General features: G+C 47.5%; 1 protein-coding gene across 5 annotated transcripts in view; it reads left to right on the forward strand.

The window, feature by feature from the left end:
• Window positions 1-11,926: 11,926 nt before the first annotated feature.
• PITPNM3 (PITPNM family member 3) overlaps window positions 11,927-20,611 on the forward strand; it is a 114,325-nt gene continuing 105,640 nt past the window's right edge. For all 5 annotated transcript variants that reach the window (XM_074889957.1, XM_074889958.1, XM_074889959.1 and 2 more), the window contains exon 1: window positions 11,927-12,033. In XM_074889957.1, coding sequence (XP_074746058.1) covers window positions 12,012-12,033 — 22 coding nt within the window. In that variant the 5' untranslated portion in view covers window positions 11,927-12,011. The remainder of the gene's footprint in view (window positions 12,034-20,611) is intronic.

The following is a 20,611-nucleotide window of genomic DNA, read 5'->3' on the forward strand; positions in this document are numbered from 1 at the left end:
ACGTCACTGGTGTCTTGATCTAGTTCCCTTAAGGATCTGTATAAGCATTGTTTCTCGTAACCCCATTGCCTAAACCTGACCTTGAGCCAGCCTACACAGTTGGGAGTGGGTGCAGCCCTGATCTGAAAGGGCTGGATCAGTGTGTAACAACGCTCCATCATAGAGGAATAAACCTGCAGGACTGAAAGCTGAGGGGTGCTCCAGCCTGCCAAGCCCTCTGGTTTATCTCAGCCTGGTCATTGCATAATGTAAATTGGGCTTGTTACTTGTGGAAGATTTAGGCAGGAGCTGGGGGAGGGAGGAAGGGTGGGTGTCCTGTAAAGAAGATTTTCTGCAGAGAGACTTACTCTGGTCCGCATTAACTGATTAGAATTCCTTTGTTGTTGCCTCTTTTTAGAAAGGTTTTGGCTTCCTGTCTGTGCATGTGTCAGAGGTTAGGAAACAGTAAGATTTAATAGGCTAGGAGTCAAGGAAAGGCTGTATCTTAGGTCATTTTATGAGTGAAATGGCTCTCCATAGATTCCCCATTCTACCAGTCAACAGCGCTTCGTTACCCCTGTAGTTGTAAAAGTCCTTCAGCAGGGCCCTGCGTGGGGTTATTAACTGTACCGAGTCTCTCTACGGGATGTGTTTGAGCTGGAAATCAAACGACTACAACAGAGCGCTGCTGTTTTGTGACTGGTGTGTCGAGGTGCCGTGGCTGGGCGGAAGGACGTCTGCCCTGTGCCCTGCATTCACCCCACAGCGGTGGCAGCTCTGGGCTTAGCAGGTCTGTGGGCTCATGCAGCAAAAGGCTGTTCTGGCCCAGCTGAAGGCCACCAACAACCTGGCACCAACTACTCTTCTTACAGTAAACCTGGGAGGGTCCCAAGGACAGGCTGGGGTCTTGTGTTCTGCTCAGCTCGCTCTCAGGGCACGTTTTGTCTTGGCTGATTACACCTGATGTAGCATGTAGTGTTTCTCTGTGTGGGCAAATTATTTTAAAATAGATGAAGTGCAATGAAAAAGGGAGGGGGTTGGAAATAGTAGCGAGCTGGACAAGGAAAAGCAGTGTTTCATTAGTCTGTCCTGCCTGCTGACGGCTGAAAGGAAAACTAGTTGTTTCTGGTAACATGTCCTAACTCTGTTAGGCTGATTTCTTTTTCATGTTGTTGTTCATTAGATCTTGGTTTATATTGATTTATAGAAAGGATTTACCTCGAGCTATCCAAGATGCCTTTGAACTTTACTCCCTCACTGAAATGAAAGCAGTGCTAATCGGTTATCACTTAGTTACAACAGTCTAAATTCTTACTCTGTAATGCACTTGTCTCTGAGCAAGTGGTAGTCAGTGAAGTTATCTTGATCAAACCAAATGCAGCACAAGAGAACAATCAGTGTTGATGAAGTCATGGGCAGAAAATGCTGAGGTTTTTTTTTAAATTAAATTGCAATTCTCTTTCCGCTGTCACCCCCTTTGTTTTCAGGGAAGTTTTGCTCAGCCTTCCAATGAGCAGAATAAAAGCCTGAGACATCTTACTTGCATCTGCCTGATAGAAATTAAGCAGTCCCAAATTTCTGCAGGCTTTAGCCTCTCTTGGGAATCTTGAGTCTCATTTATTTATTTCACTGATTTAATTTTTTATGTTTGGCTATTCCTTTCCTTCTGTGAGTCAAACACGAGAATAGCAGTGTCATGAAGGTTCATGGCTGGGGAGTTGGTCTTTTGTTGTTCCAGTGAATTCTTGGTAGGGACAAGCTCCTGCAATTTCAGTTGGAGCTTAGTGCTCAGCAACTGTCAGGATTTGGCCTTCAGTTTGGGGCGATCTGCAAAGAACCTGGTCTTCGTATTGCAAATTCTGCAGGCTACACCAGTGCGGGCAGCTGAATGCGAGCTAGTTCACTGTCAAGATGCTTTCACTGGAACTTTCATTGGTCTCTGAGGTTTGTAAATGTGACTGAAATTCAAAGGAAAGGTTACGCTCTCTGTAATTGTCTGTTGTCTTTCAGCTGGGAAAAGAAGCTGGTTCTGAATATGAAACTAAGTAGCACCAGTGAAACTAAAGGTAAGGCTGCTGCTGCCTTCCCCCTGCCCCATCCCTCTGCCTTCCCTCTCCTCTGTCTGCAGCCAGTCTGAGGATTTAGGCTGAGGGACAAACAGCCAGAGAGACCTGAGTGAGCAGGAGGGAGACAGAGAACAAGTCAACATCTTTAAAAGGGGAAGGAAGAACAGAGTGGTTGCTTCTGTCGTCAAGACTTCCAGCATGGATTTCTAACCACCTCAGGAGCACATGCTTAACAATGATTATATCAGCAGGAGGTGGCACCATCAGTGTCAGTTATTAATAAACCTCTTAAAATGCACATGCTAACTCTTTTTTTTTTTTTTCTTTCTTCTTCCTCTTCCTTTTTTTAACTCACTGTAGCAATTTCTGTCACTTTTCAAGCTGGCACAGAACAAAAAGTCCACAGTATTAAATGAAACATAAATAGCTTTGTTTGAATGGACCCAAACTGAGGTGCTCGAGGGAGATCAAGCTGGGCTGTTGCATACAGACAGCTCCTTGGGCTGGCTCTTCCAGTGTCCTGAAATCTATCCAAAACAGAACCAACTGTATAAGGTGAAGGCTGCCCAGAGGATAATACAGTCCATCAAAGAAAAGTCAGCAACGAGCACATTTGTTCCCTTTCTGAAACATAACCCTTTGCTTCTCCAACAGCCCTCACTAGCCTGGGGGCGGTGCTGGCTCTAAAATGTGTGCTCTTGAGGTCCAGGGACTTTGCTTTTCTGCTTTCTGACAAAGCTGTTGATGGCACATTTTGTCTCTGAATCTAAACCACAATCCACTGTCTTCTAATCCGGATTTCAATCCATTCCCAGAACCTGAAGAACAGCCTAGAAACATTTGCAGGTTGGACTTTGCCTGCAGGCACAGCCAAATCCCCAGGGCTGGGGTTGTTCTGCCTTGTGGGTCTTGCTAAGAAGGGGTCCAGCACCACCATCACCAGCCTAAGACCAGCAGGTGCCCAGTCCCAGACAGGGCAGGGCTCTGGATCGGTGAGTGCCAATGCTGTGGGGAAGATGCTGTGGATTTATGTTGCTTTGTGTATGTTTAGTCCTGTGGGCAATGTGACACTGACCCTTTAGGCATTGAGTTATGCAGAAGTAGAACAAGTGGAAGAGGCAAATCTCTCTCCACTATAACCTTGCTTCCAGGTTGAATCTTCCCCAAAACATCTGAAAAGCATGAATGTGTGCTTAATGCACCTGGTTTGTGCCAAAGGTAGGATGAGTTGGGTTGTGGCAAGGAAGCAGGGGGTAAAAATATCTGCAGTCCAGTAATGTTCTTTGAAAACTCACTGTGTACTGTGGCTCCAGGGTGAAGACTCAGTGTCCAAAAATTAGCAAAATGCCCTTTGTCAGAGAAAGGGAAAGGCTGACTGTAACCTGGAGTAGCTGAGCTTGAAGGGTCATGAAGGAGTTTGAAAATGCCAGCCTTGGAAGCAAAGTTTCTGCACGCTTGACATTATTTCTCCCTCTGCGTTACATGGTTCCACAGCCTTCTCTTACATGGTGCTGATAAATAAGATGGCCGTGGGTGCCACCAAGATTTTTAAAAATCTTTTTAATAGCACTCTGGTGGCTTTTGCTCAGATAGTAACCTAACTGGATCTGATCCATTTTAGCGGGATTGAAGGGCACATACCACTTCTTCAGTCCTCACCTTCTTGCCATGCTGAAGAAGATAAATCATATCACTGCTGGTACCTAGGAGAGCTGTTGGTAGTCATATCTCCAGAGGAACTCGAGTCGTGCTTTCACCACATCTCAGCTGCGTTATTGCATTAATTTGTTTAAACAGACCCTTGAGACAATCCACTCGACAAATCAGAGCACCCTTAGCCAGAGTTCTGCCATGAGAGTGTCAGCTTTGTACAATCCCCGCCCCCCCATGACTTCTAGAGAAGTTTCTAATTAATGTCAAGATTTTTCTCTCTCCTTTGCACAGCATTCTGTGACTTTGCCTACATGTAGAGACCTTTTTTTTTTTTTACTCCTTTACTAGAGGTAAAGTGGATTATTGAAATAGCCAGTGCCTAGTATGCAGTCTCACTCTGTGTGTATCATTAAGATAGGTCTAACTTCGAAGTGACGCGGGTGGAATGGCAGGATGGTGTCAAAGTCCTGCCGCAGCTTCAGCTGCCTTTCCCTCCCTGATTCCTCGGGCTCCTCTGCCTCAGCTTGCTCATAGTCTGGCTGGAGTGTGGGCATGCTTTGTGCAGATAGCCAGCCATGCAGTTTGCCGCGCTGTGCAGCTAGCCAGCCGTGCAGCTAGCCAGCCACAAGCCTGTCTGGCTGCCATGAGCCGTGGACCTGCGGCAGAGTTTGGGCACCCTGCAGCGTTGCTCCCAGAAGCAGGGCGAGCAGCTTGCCCTGGCTGAGGTCTGCGTGCCTCAGAGAGCCACTGGAAATCGAGGTCGGGTATGTCTGTGCAAACAGCTGCTGCACTGCAGAGCAGGGATGCTCTGTAGATGCTTCTAAAAATCCTGGCATCACGGTCTCTCCCTCTCCCCTTGGCATTTCTGTTAGGAAACAGATGACTAAAAATAGCCGTGTCTAAAGCACCCAGAGAGCTGCACTGTCTGATTACTCCTTTACCATTTAATGTGTGCTCTCCTAAATGGAGTCAGTTTTTTTTTTTTTTTTTTTTTTCAAATACCCAGTCCCTCATTTAGTAAAAAAAGATGGATTTAGGATCAAGCCGATATTCATCACCAAATCTTGCATTTATTATAGTCCTTCCTCCTGCTGATCTTTCCTAACATTCTGCTCTGCTATGGACCAGCAATCAGGCTCTGGGAAGAAGGCTTCCTAGCAACGCGTTAAGCCACTATAACGATGTTTTAGAAAAAACAGGCTCCCTTTATGAAAAATAACATTGGGAAACTGATAGACTTTTCCACATGGAAAGAATAGATGCTCTGTGCTTATCCACTGAAATGGAGACACCCCACAATTTTATCACTGTCTTCCTCTTTTTTTTAATGGAAAAATCAGAAATGGCTCAATAAAGCAGAACAAATATCAGTCTTATATCTGGGCTATTCTTTAACAATGGGTCAGACTAGGGAGGCAAGAGAGTACAAAATCTGAGCTATTTCACGTTGAAAGAATGAGATCTCTAACCAGAAATATTATAGTATGAGCAAACTGGTATATAGGCATGGCAGGTTTTAGCTTTTGTTTTTAATTGGTAGATGCTGATTAACTTGGGCTTCTTCTGTGTGCAGCAATCTAGATAAAAATTGTACCTTTAGGTTTGCTCGCATCTTCCTCCTTTCCCTCTCAATGTGGTGTTTTATCGCTGTCCTGTCCTGATTTTTGAGAGTGGAAAGGTTGACAGAGGGGACCTGTATTCTAACATTTTGAAAATTAAGACATTGCTCTCCTTTTCCAGCTTCCTCCCCTCCGTATGTCAAAAGTTGACAAAAAAAGAAGCTCCCAAAATTGTCCTAAAGTGACAGCATAAAAATCTACAGGTGCTACAATTTCATACTATACCTTTAAGTTTTGATTCGTAAATTTCTGGACACTTGTGTTTTTTTTAATCTGTGGAACTGGTCTTCTGTAAATTGCTAAGATCACTGTCCTTGGTGTGCTATTTAGTGTTGACAGGGAGGACTGCTTCTTCTAAGTAATTCTTTCTGCAGCACTACCAGGTACGAAAATCATGACTATGTGGGCATATTTGGATGTGGGAGCACATCTTCCGTGTGCTTTCATGTGTGCCCAAGAAGTTTTTTGTGAACTGTATTTCTGTCACCCATCTGAAACTGGAAGCTGTTTGCCTTTAATAAAGAACTGTAAACAGTGCAGAGAAAACAGACAATCTTGATTAAAGTAGTGATTCTGCAGTGTGGTTACAAATACTAGATATCAAGTAATTACTTATGAAATCCTGCTTAAATCCTGTGATTTTGATTCTTATCAACTTTCTTTCCATCTATTTTTATACCTTGTGCCTTCATCCTTGTGTAGCTACCAATACTGGAGAGCACTGCAGTGAAAACAGCAAGTCCCATTTTTCCTTGCCTGCACTTAACAAGGCCTCAGCCCTGACGTTATGGATCAGTACAAGTCTGCTCCTGCTCTGACAGGCCTCTAATTGAGTAGCCTCTGGCTGTTGAGTAGACTTGAGGTGGGAGGAAGGAGCATCTTAGTTTAGAGCCAGTGAAGAAGTAACAGATGAGGGGGCTGACTGGTTCAGGACGGAGCCTCTGCAGCTGCTGACAGCTGTCTTGACTGTTGGCTAGACCCTGCGTCTCTGCAGAGCAAGACCTGTGATACCATTAGGAAAACTTCCACTGCCAGGCCCAGGCGTTTGTCTGGCCGCCTTGTGTCTGTTGTGTCTTTATGGTCACACCTCCAGCTTCAGCTGCAAAGCTGAGCAATCCTGCTGTCAGTCAGTGCAACCTTAGTCATAAGGACCGCACGAGGCCTTTTTGGTATCTGGGATTAACTGGCCCTAGCAGCAACCCAGCAACGTGACAGCCTCCTCACCAAGCCACGCACCCTCCTGCTAGACAACTCCCTGTACCTGGGAGTACTATAAAGTCTTTGCTGGGACCAGTTGCCCATCCATTGCTGTATTCTGTTATGCCTCTGTAGATGATTCTGTTCCCTTTGGTTTTTGGCAGAAGGCTGCTCTCCTCTAAAGTGCTGGGCTCTGACATATCCTGTCTCTTTTTTATTTTGGCTGTGGGTGACATATAAACAGTGCAGAGAGGCCTCTCAAACTATTTGAAGTTATGCTGCCAAGAGTTGCCATCTCAAGGCTTGTTCTTGGATCCTGGACAGCTTCTTTGGCTGTTTCGCTGGCATGAGCAGCCACAAAGCAGGTGTATCTGCTGCCAGATAATTTCTCAGCCCTTCCAAGTAAAACAGCGTACTGCAACCCATTTCTAGTGGGTGGCTGACGTGCAACACTTGGCTGTGAGCTGCTCTACTGCCTGCTGTTTTCTCTGACTCAATGTGGTGTCTGCTCCTTAGGGCTGCATCTCAAATTCTGTGATGACTTCGAGGATATAGGAACTGAGCTTAAAGGGTTCTCCCAGCCTTCACTGCACCCTCCTCATCCGCTGCTTTCCTTGAGTCCCACACTGTTGCATCGCTGACATCCCACATCTGCTGATGGAATTGCACTCAGCGTCATCCCTTCTTGAAACAAGCAATTACCTCCTAACCTTGGACAAATAGTGTTGGCTCTAGAGGACGGATCTCCCATTTCCCTTACTCTCCCAGCAGGCTCCTGGTTTGGCTCTGAAGGCTGCTTGAACCAGCTTGAACCTAGTGTCAGCAGGAACAACTCCACAGAAGCCAGGCTTCAGTTCAGTCCTGGAGCTATTAACCAACCAACCAACCTTCAGCTTTGCTGCCTAGGATCTTACGTGTACCCCGAGAGCGACCTCCCTGCCCAGTTGGAGCAGGTTTGGATCATTCGGTGGGCAGATGTTTTCAGAGGGGCAACAGTGCCAGCTGATCGCACTCCCCTCCGAGCTCCCATCCTCAGGTGGCTCTGCATTGCCTCTAACACATGGCACTGCCTATTGGGTTGGTCTTTTTCTGCACGAATTAGCATGCAAACCATGTTTTGTACAAGGTTTGATTTCTATAATTAGACATCTGGCAACACCAGAAAAGCTAGTAACGATGGGGAGCATCCTTTGACAGAGGTTTTGTCTTGAGAGGAGTTTCTCTGCTCTAGTGTAAGGAAAAGAACTTGGGTCGCCAGTAAAACAGAATGTGTTCAGAATTAAGAGTAAATGTGTTTGGAATTACATTCTTTTCTCAACAGGTACTTGGATGTATAAATATCTTTAAAGGCATTCCTGCTCAGGTCATTGCCTGGCTTAGTATATTTTTCTTACATTGTTATTTGGTTATGACTCTTGAAGAGGTTCTACATGTCCTCTGTAATGCAGGAAAAAAGCTGTGTGCCTTTATGTACCAAAAGGATTTAGTTGCAATCTCTGAAGCTTTTGCAAGTCTTCAGGAGAAAGACAAAATTTCTGGAGGTTTATGTTGTCAAGTGCTGGCAGTTGTCTGTTTTCAGTATTCAGGACAATGTAAATTAATGCTTTCCCCTCGAGGGAGGCATTGTGGTTTTTACTGCCTTCAAAGGCTGCAGCTAACTGCCTGCTCAGGCAGCCCTGCCAACGGAAAGCCTTTTTTTTTTTTTTCAGTCACTGCATCTAGCCCAGTGCAAAAGAGCCGTTAAGGATGAGTATGTGTTGGAATAATTGTGGTGCTGTCTGTGAACAACAACAGAGCTTCTGCCTTCTTACATCCAGAGCTGTTGTGGAAAGGTCTCATTTCTTTCTACCTCCTTGGGGGAGGATGGTGATTGGGCAGGCAGCACATCTGCAGTGACTCCCAGATGTTAGAATCCGGGGCAGGAAAAATGAAGAAACTGCTTTGTAAAGCATGTTCCTCCAGTACACTTTGCTGGTGTGATTTCCATAAAAAATTTTGAATAATGTGGCACCTGTTGATGATGGTGCCAGTTTATGTTCAAACTACAAACCAATCCTATTAAACTGGTATCAAATGCTAATCCAGTCTCCTTTCTATGGCTGGGTCAGAATCTGATTTTAAAGTGTGTTTCCAAAGAGGCACTAACATAATTTGATTAAAGGCAAAGATTGCTCTTACGTGTTATTCAGGGTCTACTTCCTGTAGCAAAGGAGTGCAGGGGAGAGCTGAGCTAGCAGGAAAAAGCGTCTATCAAACTGGTATGGCTGTAGTGTCTCCTGACCCAAATCCCAGCCTTTGCCTACTACCACACTATGTAAATGTAGTAGCTTGGGGTATAGCTTGTAGTCTGCCGTCACTGTGAGGTGTAAATTTGCTCTTTGCAACCTAAGTGGAGTCATTTAATGAAGAACCTGAGCAGGGTGGGCAGAGCTCTGGGGAACATACACCTTGATTCCAGTCCTGCCTTTGGTCTTTCTACCTCGCTTTCCCTGCCAGCAAAAGGGGGTAGAGGACAAAGGAGAGAGGAATTTAATGTATTGGACTTGAGTATGGTATTGTTCATGTTCTCTGTACAGTTCAAATTCTCAAGGCATTTTAGAACAGAAGTTACTCTTCCAGTAAAATTAGCCAAATCTTTTTGGCGCATAGAATATGGTGGTTTTGAAAACACTTTGGAGAGCTTGAATCTCATATAAATGTTAATGCCTAAATTGTTGCATCTTATGTTTCCCGGTTAAGGAAGAGACTGAATTGACTCAGTCAGTATTTGTATTTACCTAGAATATAATATTATGCAGAAATCTTATTGATAGAACAATTTTGGACAAAATGTACAGACATTTTATGTAAGTGGCTGCATTGTTTTGTGTCTGTGAATTGCCTCACATCTCTAAAGAGGAGAAGAGCTACTCTAGGCAGGTTCTCTCTCTCTCATTCCCAATGAAGATTTGGGGAGTACGGAAAATAAATCACTTTCATTTTAATCATGGTCTGGCTATTAGAGTGCAGTTAATGAAGGACAGACATAATAAGACAGGTAAACGTCTCATGGAAGTCTCCCTGGTTGTTTCCTATCTGGAAACAAAGCTCTTCCAAGCCCTAGAAAAACTGCCTTTCTCATTCCAAGTTCCGTTCAGATGATTATAAGAATCTGTTCTGGTACCTTCTAGGTGGTAGCTGACATGGAGACTGTTTGCCTGACACTTCCCAAAAGTCACTGTGGGTTCACTTTAGTTACCTTTACAAAACTGCTTAACAGCAGTCAGGATTGGGTGAATTCAGCCTAGGAACAGCTTCTCACTGCTCATGCTTTTGTATGCCCAGACTGAATGCAAATAGATGAAGACTTTGCAAAAGGCTACAGTGCAAGTAGATCGGTGTCTGGTCCGTACTGACTATTTTCTTGGATGTGCACTACTGACAGACTCTTGCTAGCATGTCCCTTCAGTATAGGTAGGTTTCTTGAAATGATGCTGATGTGAGGCATAAGTCTTGTGCTGGGCTTCTGCATAGGTGACAGTATCAGCGTTGAAGATAAGAGATTAAATTACGCCTCCGTGTATGCCAACTTCTCAGACTTCAGATACCACACTGGCAGAACAGAAAGCAAAGCTAACTGCACATTCGCCCTTGGTGAGTAGCAGGGAGGAGACAGTTGCTGTTTGTCCATCGCTTCCTTGTCGTGGTGGCCTTTCTGATAACTGCACGTGGGTTTGTCATACATCTGATGGCTGTGGGTAATCCTGCATTTTCAGCTACCTGTTAAAACTGCATTTCAGTCCCGTTGTCTGTCTTTTGTTCTGTTTCCTACTCATGCTGAGTGACCATCCAATTAAAACAGGTGGTTTTATCCCATTTGATTAGGACCTGCTCCTTCCCAGTGATGGCGGCAGGTCACACCTGTCCGAAGCAGAAGCTGTTTGTGAAGTACTGCAGCTTCGATGGCAGGAAGCAGCACAGCGTAGGGAACACGCTCCTCTTGTCCAAACACATCTCTACCTTTCAGACCTTCTCCTGAGCCAGTACTGCCACCAGACCCATGGATATATCCACAGCCTTTCTCTAGGCTTGCTTTACGTGGTGCCTGAGTGCCACTGTAGATCTTCGGGAAAGCAATTGCGTGGCCAGATCTTCCGAACCAAAACAGCAGAGGCCGCTCCGGCATGCGGCACCGTCACCCAGAGCCGCGGGAAGGTGAACTGGAGTTAACTTGCAGCTGGCTCTGGGGTGGGAACTGCTGGGAGTTGTGGCAATTCCACTTCAACCTCACATAAAACCACTCAACTCTCTCTGCTCTCAGGGACATTTGCTGTGGCTCCTTGAGTGAGCTGCTTAGCAACACCCAGAGCAAATCACTATTTATTTTTGTATCTACCAGGTTGGTATTGGCACAGAGCCTGGAAGTGCTCTAGGACTCAGTTGCATTGGGTTTGCTTGGCTCTTCAATTGTATGCTTCCTCGGGCAAAACTTGTGTTGACAGCGCTTGACCTGGTGGTGTTCTGACACGCTGTAAATAAAACACAAGCCCTCCTAAGCTCTCTGCCAGCCTCCTCCCCTTGTCCCCACAAGATGGGCTGCCACTTCAGACCTTTCTTAAGGTGAGTTTCTCCCTGTTATGGGGAGATCCAAAGAAGCCAGCGACTCTCGTTTATTAGAGGAATGCTTTCGGGGCTCGTGGAGAGGGGGGAAGCAAGTCCTGCCCCGCAAGCTCCCCGGCTCAGCTCTCGGCAGACCGCCCGCCGCTCGCCTTCAGCCGAGTGAAGCGGCGGCGCGTTGCAGTTCAACCACCGCACTGACCCAGGACTCAGCAACAGCTGTTACAACCCAGAGCAGCCCCTCGCCCGCGCGGTTTGCGCTGCAGCGCTGGCGGAACGCCGTGCGCCCCAGCACCCCGGGCCAGGGCAGGGGGCCGGCGGCCGCTCGCTCCTGGGACTGCCGGGGCCTGGAGCCGGACACGGCGCGGAGCAGACCCGCTCCCCTTTCCCCCTCTGACAGACCCCGGCCCGCGGCTCCGAGGAGCCCCAGGACGCCCGGGAGCCCCGACCCCTCGGTCCCGGGCAGGGCGAGCCGCCCGCAGCCTGGAGGGGCCCCGCCGGAGCGGGCGGTCCCGGCCTCGCAGCGGCGGGAGGAGGCGCAGCAATGCGGGCGGGCGCGGGGAGACCCGCGGCCGAGCCCCTTCCCCGCGCCGGCGGCCGCTTGGGCCCCGCCGGCCGCCCTCCTCACGCCGTCCCTCAGCAGCCACGTCTCGGCCCGGCTCCCGCGCCCCGCGGAGCCGCTCGCTGCGCCTTTAACGACGGCGGCTGCGCCGCGGCGGGCGGGCTGCGCGGCGGGACCGAGCGGCGGCGGCGTCTCCCGGCCGCATCTCCCGGCGCCGCAGGCGAGGGGGCGGTGCAGGGCCTCCGCCGGAGCAGATGGGGTGGCGGAGCGCGGGGCGCCGGCTGCGCGCCGGGAGGGCCCCGCGGGCGAGCGCCTGAGGCGGCGGGCGGCGGCTCCGACATGGCGACGGCTCCGCGCCCAGGTGAGGGCTGGGCGCGCGCGGCGGGACGGGGCGGCCCCGAGGGGGGCGCGGGGCGGGGCGGGGCCGCTGCCGCGAGCGGGGCCGCACCGGCCTCTCCCTCCCCCCCCCCCCCGGCGTCGGGCCCGGAGGGGTCTCCCCGCCCCGCCGCTGCCGCCTCCTGGGGCCGGTGCTCGTGGCCGCCTGGCGGGACGGGGGGAGCCGGGACGCGGCAGCCGCGGGGCCTCCGGGAGCGGTGACGGTGTGCTGGGCGCTGGCGGAGGGGAGCGGGCAGGGGCGGCCCCTCCGCGCCCCGCAGGTCGGCGGGCTGTCAGTCGCTCCCCCCGCAGCCCGGGGCACTCGGCGGCCCGGCCCCGGTGCCGGCGGGGGGTGGCCGTGGCAGCCCGGGGGCCGCGCTCCGCCGCGGTGTCGGGGCGGGCTCGGGGCCTGGTGCCGGTGCAGCGGCGGTTCTGTTGTGGCTGCGGGCAGAGCCCGCGGCGCTGAAGGGGGAAGAGGAGGAGGGGGGCGCCCGGCCGTGCTGCGACCGGGTGCCCGCCGGTCTGTACGTGGCACTTGCCCGGTGCTTGGTGCCAGGTCTTGGCGCAGCTTTACAGCGGCGTGGTAATAGTAGAGCTAAACCTAAAGTTTTTGCCAAGCAGTATTTATTTTTTTAGTATTTTTTAGTATTCCCCAAAGCAGGCATGGATTGGTGGCAGCCCAGAGACATAGTGCTCAGGAACATGAGAGCATCAGTAATTTCAGAAGATGCAAACAGAGTCTTGAACCAAAGGGTTGTTTTCCATCTTTGGAAGATGAAGAAATAATGAAATGGGGAAAAAGTCTCATTGTTTTTTGTTTGGTGTTGGTTTGCAGCCCTTTTAACTTTGATAGGAAAACAGGAGAGCGTTGAATAATGTAGTCTGCACGTGAAGCTTGCTTGTTCAAACCCAACTGTGCACAGGAATTTTAAAGGATGGTATTTCTCTTGGATGTGATTCCGTTGCTTCAGTAGACAAAATACGACTTTTGATGTCAGCTTCGTGGTGTTGTCACTACTTACTGTAAAGAAAAGCAAGAACTGACCGTTCCCAAAGGAGCTCTGGCAGAACATACCTGGGTTAGCAGCAGGAGAAATGTGCTGCTTTTATAAATTGAGCCTACAGAGTTTATCATTGTGAGCTGGAATATGCACAAATATAGAAATGTTGTGGCTGTTTTGCTTGTATGTACCCTGCCTTGCAGCCCCTGCCAGAGCTGTAGCCTTTTTCCAAAGAAAGACCATTGTTCTAGTAGCCCTGAAATCTGCTGCTTGGTCACTGTTGAATAACACGTGTGCTTAGAAAGGGCTTTTAGAGGTGGTGGGTTTGAGTCCTGAGTAGCCAGGTCTCACCTGGTGCACTCCAGGTGTTAAGCGTTTGGCATAGTCCCTGTGCAGAAATGCTTGGACATTTGCAGGATTGTAGGTTGCAAAACCACAGAGCGGCAACTGCAGATCGCTACCTGACATGTCCCCGTGGGAGTTGTGTGGTATGTGCTCTTCATCTCCTACTTCATTTTTTAAGACAGCAATGACTCAAAAATGCCAGATACTCCTCAGAAAGCCAAAATCTCTGCACTGTGAAAGTAGCGTATTTCAGATGTGATGCAGGCAGCCCACCTACAGTCGTTGCAGGAAAAGGTTAGAGAGTATTCATATCTTCCCTGGTTTTGGGGAGTGAATTTGGAGGAGGTGGTGATACTGCTGAGAGGGAGGATGAAGTTCGTTTGTGCTGTGGGGAAGCTGGCATCTGAGGCATCAAGAAAGAGCTCTAAGAGATGTACCACATTTACAGGAAAGCCTGATCTGGGATTTGGAGCCTGAACAGCCGCATTAAACCTCCTCTCTCTCTTCCTCCATCTCACCAGTAATCCCATAAAGTGCAAGACTGGAAATGTCACTGGTACCTTAAAATAGGGGCGTAAAGGCCAGCATGGCTTAGTTTCTTGATTTGTTTCCTGTACTCAGTAAGCAAATACATGCCTGTTGCTACCATCTGCTGCAGACCTGCCAGCTGAAGGATGTATAGAGTAGGTAACCAGGGGCTTGTCACTGCTGAATTGCTGTGAGGTGAAAGACAGTGAGGAATGGGGGAGGAGTTGGTTATATTGGGTACCTCTGACCACAGTGGTGACTGGGCTATTCCTTCAGTTAGCTCTTTCACTTCTTGACAAGGGAAACTGCATTTTCTGTGGACTTTCTTCTGCCCTTAACTCTGTCTCTGGCTTGGTCAGCTGTGCTCTTTGCTCTCCTTTTGATTTTTATTAGGGACTGATGCAGCCACAACGAGAATAAAGGGAGCTCCCGACCCTTTCCCCTTTCTAGCCTTTCCTGGTATTTGCTCGATCTTGCTGGCTATCTTCAAGCTGCTTCTCCTCTCCGCTTCCTGTCCCAAGCTGCTTTCTTTCCAAAACTGACCGCTTTATTCTTCCCTTAATGCTTCCATTCACCTCTCAATTTTTCCTTTGTATCTATCAACCCTTTTCACACCTCTTAGAAATCCTGTCTCAGTACACTGCCTCTGTCAGCCCAGGACTCCTCTTGGAGTGCTGTAACATCTCTTCTCTAGGCTTCAGCTTCTTTGATAAACTTAGTGACTTTGTTCAGTCTAAGACTCTGCTTGCTTTATTGCCCTTCCAGGATTACCTTTCTGCTTATATGCTCCTGACTTCTTGCCTTTCATTTTGCTGCCTCTTAAACCAGGAACTTTCTCTTAGTACTTGTCCTTAAAGCTTGCATTTCTGTCCCTTTTAATTCTTCCTTTTCTGTCCTCTTTCTGAAGTGCCAGCAGCTTCCAAGTCTGCAGTTCACGAGACTGTAAGTGTACACAGCCTTCAGCAGCGCAGGACTCAGCCTGTACTTAGACTGCTGCAGGTTCATGAACGAAAGGTACGGTTTGATGATATGGTGGCTTGCTGCCAGCAGTAAGAGAAATTTTGTGTATTTCCACCTCTTTCCCCTGCCGGCTCCCAAGCTTCCCCAGCTCTTCTGCAGTCTGGTTCTGGGAACCCAACAGGTGGAAAACTCTTTGTTATCTTAAATTATTAGAAAGTTTATTTTCTGCTGTTTTTACGGTCTTTACAGGCTCAACTGCAGGGTCAGGTGCTGCCCCCGCTGTGGGAAGAAGGAAGCAGGATCACATCCCTTACAAGCAGCTACCAGTCAGGCTGCTTGGACGCCTCTCCTTCCTTCCGTTGGCCTCCCACTCCTTTATTTGCCTCCCCTCTCTGGCTCCCTATTTTCCTCTCCATCACCCTTGGCCTGCTCTTTTATGTTCCTCCCCCTCTCTCCTTTGGGGTTCCCCCTTCCCCACTCTGTCTCCCCATCTCCCTCTGGCCTCGCACACTCTCCCATGGCCTCCCATTCTCCTTCTGCTTCCCCCTCTGGCCACCCAGTCCTGTGGGCCTTGCGCTGTGCTCTCCACCTTGGCCTTTGGCCTCTTGCTGTCTCCCCCTCAGCCCACTTCCCCCCCGCTTCCTCTCACTCTCAGCCTTCGTCTGTCCCATCAGGTTTTAATTTTTATTTTCCTCCTTCTCTGCTCCACCTGTCTGGCCTCCCACTTTCCCCTTTGAGTGCTATCCCTTTGCCCTTCCACTTTTTTCTTCCTTATCCCCCTTGGCCTTGTGTGCTCTCTCCCTCTTGCTTCTCACTTTTATTTTTCTCCCTCTCCCCCTCGCCCCCTTTGGCCTCACACTTCTATAGGCCTCATGCTTCCACCCCCTCCCCAGCCCCTTCCGCTTGCAGTGGATTTAATTTCAGTTTCAACTGATTTCATTTCAGTTCCAGTGTCTGCTGCAGATCTGTTGTGTGAGTTTGGATGAGCTCTGTGTGGCCCTGCTAACAATAATGGCATATATGGTCCTTGTGTCCTGGTGAGCTGTGCACAGGTGAGGAGGGCTTACTCTGAGCCTACTTTAGTTTCCACTCAGGAATAATTGGAGGGAGGATCAGCACGCCGCTCTGTCTTGCCTGAGTTCCTGAGTCCGAGGAGTGCCTCCAGTAGTTAAATTCACATCTTTTTAAAGTACATCTTCAGTTTACATTTGCCAAAGAAGAAATAAAGCATAACTAGAAAATAACAGTGGGTAATTTTGGCCTCCAGTAAGTCTTAACTGCGTAGTCACTAGGTAACACTGTGTGGGTAGCTCAGTTAAATCACTTAATGGGTAGGCAGGAAGCATCTGAAACCAGCAGAACAGAAAGAAGTATCATTATGCAACGGCAAAGGTCATTCCTTCTACCCAGCATCTCTTTCCAAATGGAAAAATGACTTGTGCTTTTTAATGTTACTAGGAAAACTGTCCCTGAATTCAAAATGGTCACAGTTCTAAGACAAGTTTTGACAAGTGGAAATGTTTTAATCTGTGCAATGGAGTCTTATTTTTAATTGTTTTTTATTGAGATGAATTCAGTCTTCAATATTTTGCTATGTAAAAGACTGAGTTTTCAGTAGCTATGAGAACGTTGTGTGCTGTTTTGTCTCTGCTAACTGGGCTGGTGTGGTGGTAGTGTTTAGGAGTGCTTTTTTTATGGTCTTCTGTCTGTGGCCTGTGCTTATGTCTAGGCTTGACTGGCAAATGCTTATTGCCAAGCAAAAGATGTAGCATACTGCTGGCCCTGCTGCAGAGCTTGAAGTCTGTAATATTATGACAGTGACGTGAATCGTATTGAATTAGTTTTACAGGAAAGCCCACTGCTGTAATCACATCCAGTGAAAACTGCTGTTCTTATCCCAGGCTGCTTGAATGCACCTCCTGGGAGGTGGGTGCGAGCGCTCCTGCACTGGATGGTCTGTTGGACTCGCCTGGTGGTACCTTAGCGATGCTGCCAGTGCACACGAGGGGCTGGTGTGATGGCATTCGGATCAGCCTGCTTTCCTTCCATCTGTCCTATTTGCCTGACAAGGAAACTGCTGATTTGTGCACTGTGAAGGAGAAGAGGGCCCTTAAGGAGATGCTGGAGTGATTCTTAAACTGATGCTTCTGGTCTGTGCCTACCGTTCTGCTACTCTGCCCTCTCACAAATATGCTTCAGGTATAAAATCACCGCTATTTCCTTCCCAAAGTGTTTGTGCTGATCCTGCTGGTGAAGTGCTGCTGTAAGCAGTGATGACTTGAGTCACGGTTTTCTTTTTTGGTTGCAGTTAGTGTTTGTAAAAGCTAATTCAAGCCGAGGAGAAGGCAGAACCGGTGAGGAAAGGTGCCATGGCTGTGGTTTCACAGCAGGGCTAGGCTTGCTTCCTGGTCATTTGTAAAATGACTTTTCAACTCATTAGATCCGGTGGCAAAGCCCTGTACCCTGGTAAAGCGTGCTGTCCACTGGAGGACATCACTTCCACAGGCAGACGTCCTGTTTTACGGAAGGTACTGCTGTGCCCTGCACACGTTTCATCTCCACATGTATTGCAGCTAAAGATCTGGGGCCTACCCCGCACAGTATTGGCTTATTCCAAGACAGAAGTAATGCCAGTTACTAGAATAGAACAAGTAGATGCCTTTTCTTTCTCCTGACTTGATAGGTATTTTAAATATGATCTTTGCATAACAAGTAATATTGAAACAGCATTTTTGGTACTGGTAGCAGAGTGTGTGGAATTATTGAGTGACAGTGGTGAGCTGTTCTGTCTTAGGATGCTGGGGACTTAGATAATGAGTGGGCTTTGGACACTAGGCCTCTTAAAACTGTATAGGAATGTGGTTAAAGTCGGGAATCAGCAGCATTAGCTATTCAATTTTCAGAGGAAGACCTTTGTTTCTTGAAGTGGTTTTCAGAGCCTTTTAGGCCTTATTTTACTTCTTGTTATTGTTCTGCTTCCATTTCCTTAGTTCTAAGCATTGAGAATGTTGGCTACAGACAACATTCCTTTATTCCTTTAATTCCTCTTGTGTTTTTTTTTTCCCCTTCTCTTTTAGAAATACCCCCAGATCACATGGAATGAAGTGCACTCAGGCACTGCTTAATTATCATATCTCTGCCAGTTTGTTGCATTTCTTAAAAAAAAAAAAAAAAAAAAAGGTGCCTTTGGAAGGAGTTTGGGTTTATGCCTCCCGATGAGGAGAAACTAGACCTGATTCCTATTTTATGTACACTTTTCAACTACTGTTGATTTCAGCAGGATCATTTGCTTATACAACTGTGAGAACATGAGCTCTGCTGGTGTCTGTGGGTGAAAGTGGAACTGGCCTTTCCTGTGGCTGTTCTGCTCCTGTTCTGCTCTATTTGTGGAACGTATCAGAGATTGCATGATCGTAGTGGGGTTTTTCTTCTTTGGATGCATGACACTGGAAGCTGCTCATACATGAGTGGGAACTATTTCTTCTGCAGTTTGCTGGAACTATGTACAGTCACTAAACACCAAGGATGAAATTCGACTTGCATCTAAATCTGGATGACATCTACAGAGGTACAGTCTGACTTGCCCTCAAACAGGAGTACGAGTGTCACATAATAGGATGTGGAACTATTTCTGTAGCAATTCTTAGTTAAGTAACATCCTGGATGTTCCTGGGAAGAAGATTTTCTTGTTTTATTTTTATTGTAAATTAGAGTCAGAGGGGCTGAACGTTCTTCAGGGGTGATTTGAGGTGCTCATTCAAGTGTGGGGTCAGTTAGCTATTTTACTGCCTATCACAGGAGGATGCAACTGTCTGTCTCTGCTGCTCTTGCCTTTATGGAAGCTATAGCTATACAGGGTATAGGTTTCAGTTGAGATCCTTATTTATACATCTTAGTGTGAGGGAAATCAGTGTCTAACATTGGTAAATTGGCTAATGAGCATATTATAAATCTAAAATGTTACTTTAACTGATTCTTTTTTAACAACATTCAGAAGTGACTTTGCTTTTAATTAGCAATTTATATAATGAGAGCTACTGTGAGGTTGGGGTGTACGGTGAATCACAAACCCAGCTCTGGAAAATTGTTTTCTGTAGATCCTACAAGAGTTGTCTTCATGCAGATATGTGATAGTGTCAGCCACAGAAAAATTAAAATGTGAAATGATTTAGTGTAGGGAAAGTCAAGAGAGTGCTTTTCCACATTGTATTTTACTCATGCATCACATCACCTCACGTCACCAGATCACAGATGCAGCAAAGTACCAATGGAATTCCAACTGTTCTTTGTTGAAGAAAAAAAACAAGACTTTTTTTACAGAAGAAAATCACTGACTGTAAACTTAATCATAATTAATCTTAATTAGAGTTAATTACAATTAGTGCCAGCCTAACTAGAGAATTCAGCTTCTGGTGCTGCGAGGTGCTCTGCTTTTGTCTTCTCCCCTGCTGTTGTGTGGCTGCGGGCTCAGGGCGAGCCCCCAGTCAGCTCCCTCTGCAACGGGTGAGTGTAGCAACCTGCAGTACTGTGCAACAGAAAACAGTTTAGGCAGGAGACTTTGTTTCTGCTTCTCCTAGAAGAAAAGCACCTGTGTGTTTCTGTGAGCCATCCTTCCACCACTCAGAAATGTTCCCCTTGTGTCCCGTTCCCAGCCTGTCGTGCTGCCTCAGCAGCCTATGGGAACTGCTACCTGTGCTTCTAGTCCAGCTATTGCCACTGGCAAATTAGTCATGTTGTGCGTTTCTGTTAAAGGCATTGCATTTCTACATGGTTTCCCCTTCTATCCTCAGAAATTGTGATACTGAACAACTGAAATTATATCTAGGTTTCTACCCTGCTTGCAAAAATTGCTGAAATCTGGCTGCCAAGAATCAGTCAACAAATCGGATAATGCTGACATGGAAGCATCATTACTGAGAAGCTGGCCTGTATTTTGAAGTAGGGCTGGTCTTTTCGTTCTCTGAAACAAAATAATAAAATAAAATAAAATATGCTGCAGTTGACACTGTAAATCAAATCAGTGAGTCCAGGCAATGCCAGTGTCTAATGCAATCAAGAAATGTTAATAGAGTCCTATTAAGGTGGCTAATGCTAATCTGTTGGCACAGAAGGAAGCAGACTCAATAAGACTAATGTATTAGGGCGATGCAATGCAGTCCAGCCAGCAAATAAATGTAGATGTGAAGAACTGCTGCAGTGAGCTTATGCAGACTTGTGCTGCTGACTGTGGTTATGTTTAAGCTGCTTCTAAATCTGGAAGCATTCCTAGTGCAATATAATAAAACTGATGCTCCCGAAGGCTTTTCTCACAGCCAGAATTTATGCCTGGAGATTTCTGACACTTTTCCCTGCCCTCCCTTCGCATTCTGCATCAAACTCCAAGGTCACTGGAAGCATGAGCTTTCTTTGTGGGGTGAGTACTTTCACTGATTTCCAGCCAGGGTAGTGGCAGTTCTCTGGCAGCTTCTGACAGAAGCCACCTCTGTAGCCCTGCCGGTACCAAAACCTGGCCATGTAAACCCAATACAACTTCATAGTTTTCTCTGGTATAAACATAGATAAACTCTGACTTGGACTTTGGGGTCAGAGCTTAGACAGTTGAACATAAAGGACAGGAGTCCCTAGAGCAGTTAATACCGTCACGAGAGTAGGAGAACCTGAAGAGAACAGCTTTTGATTCTTTGAGTCCTGAGCAGGACTCTGATGATGATCGAGTAAGTGGTGATCTTT

Source organism: Strix uralensis, chromosome 20, assembly GCF_047716275.1.
Source record: "Strix uralensis isolate ZFMK-TIS-50842 chromosome 20, bStrUra1, whole genome shotgun sequence".
Taxonomy (NCBI): Eukaryota; Metazoa; Chordata; class Aves; order Strigiformes; family Strigidae; genus Strix; species Strix uralensis.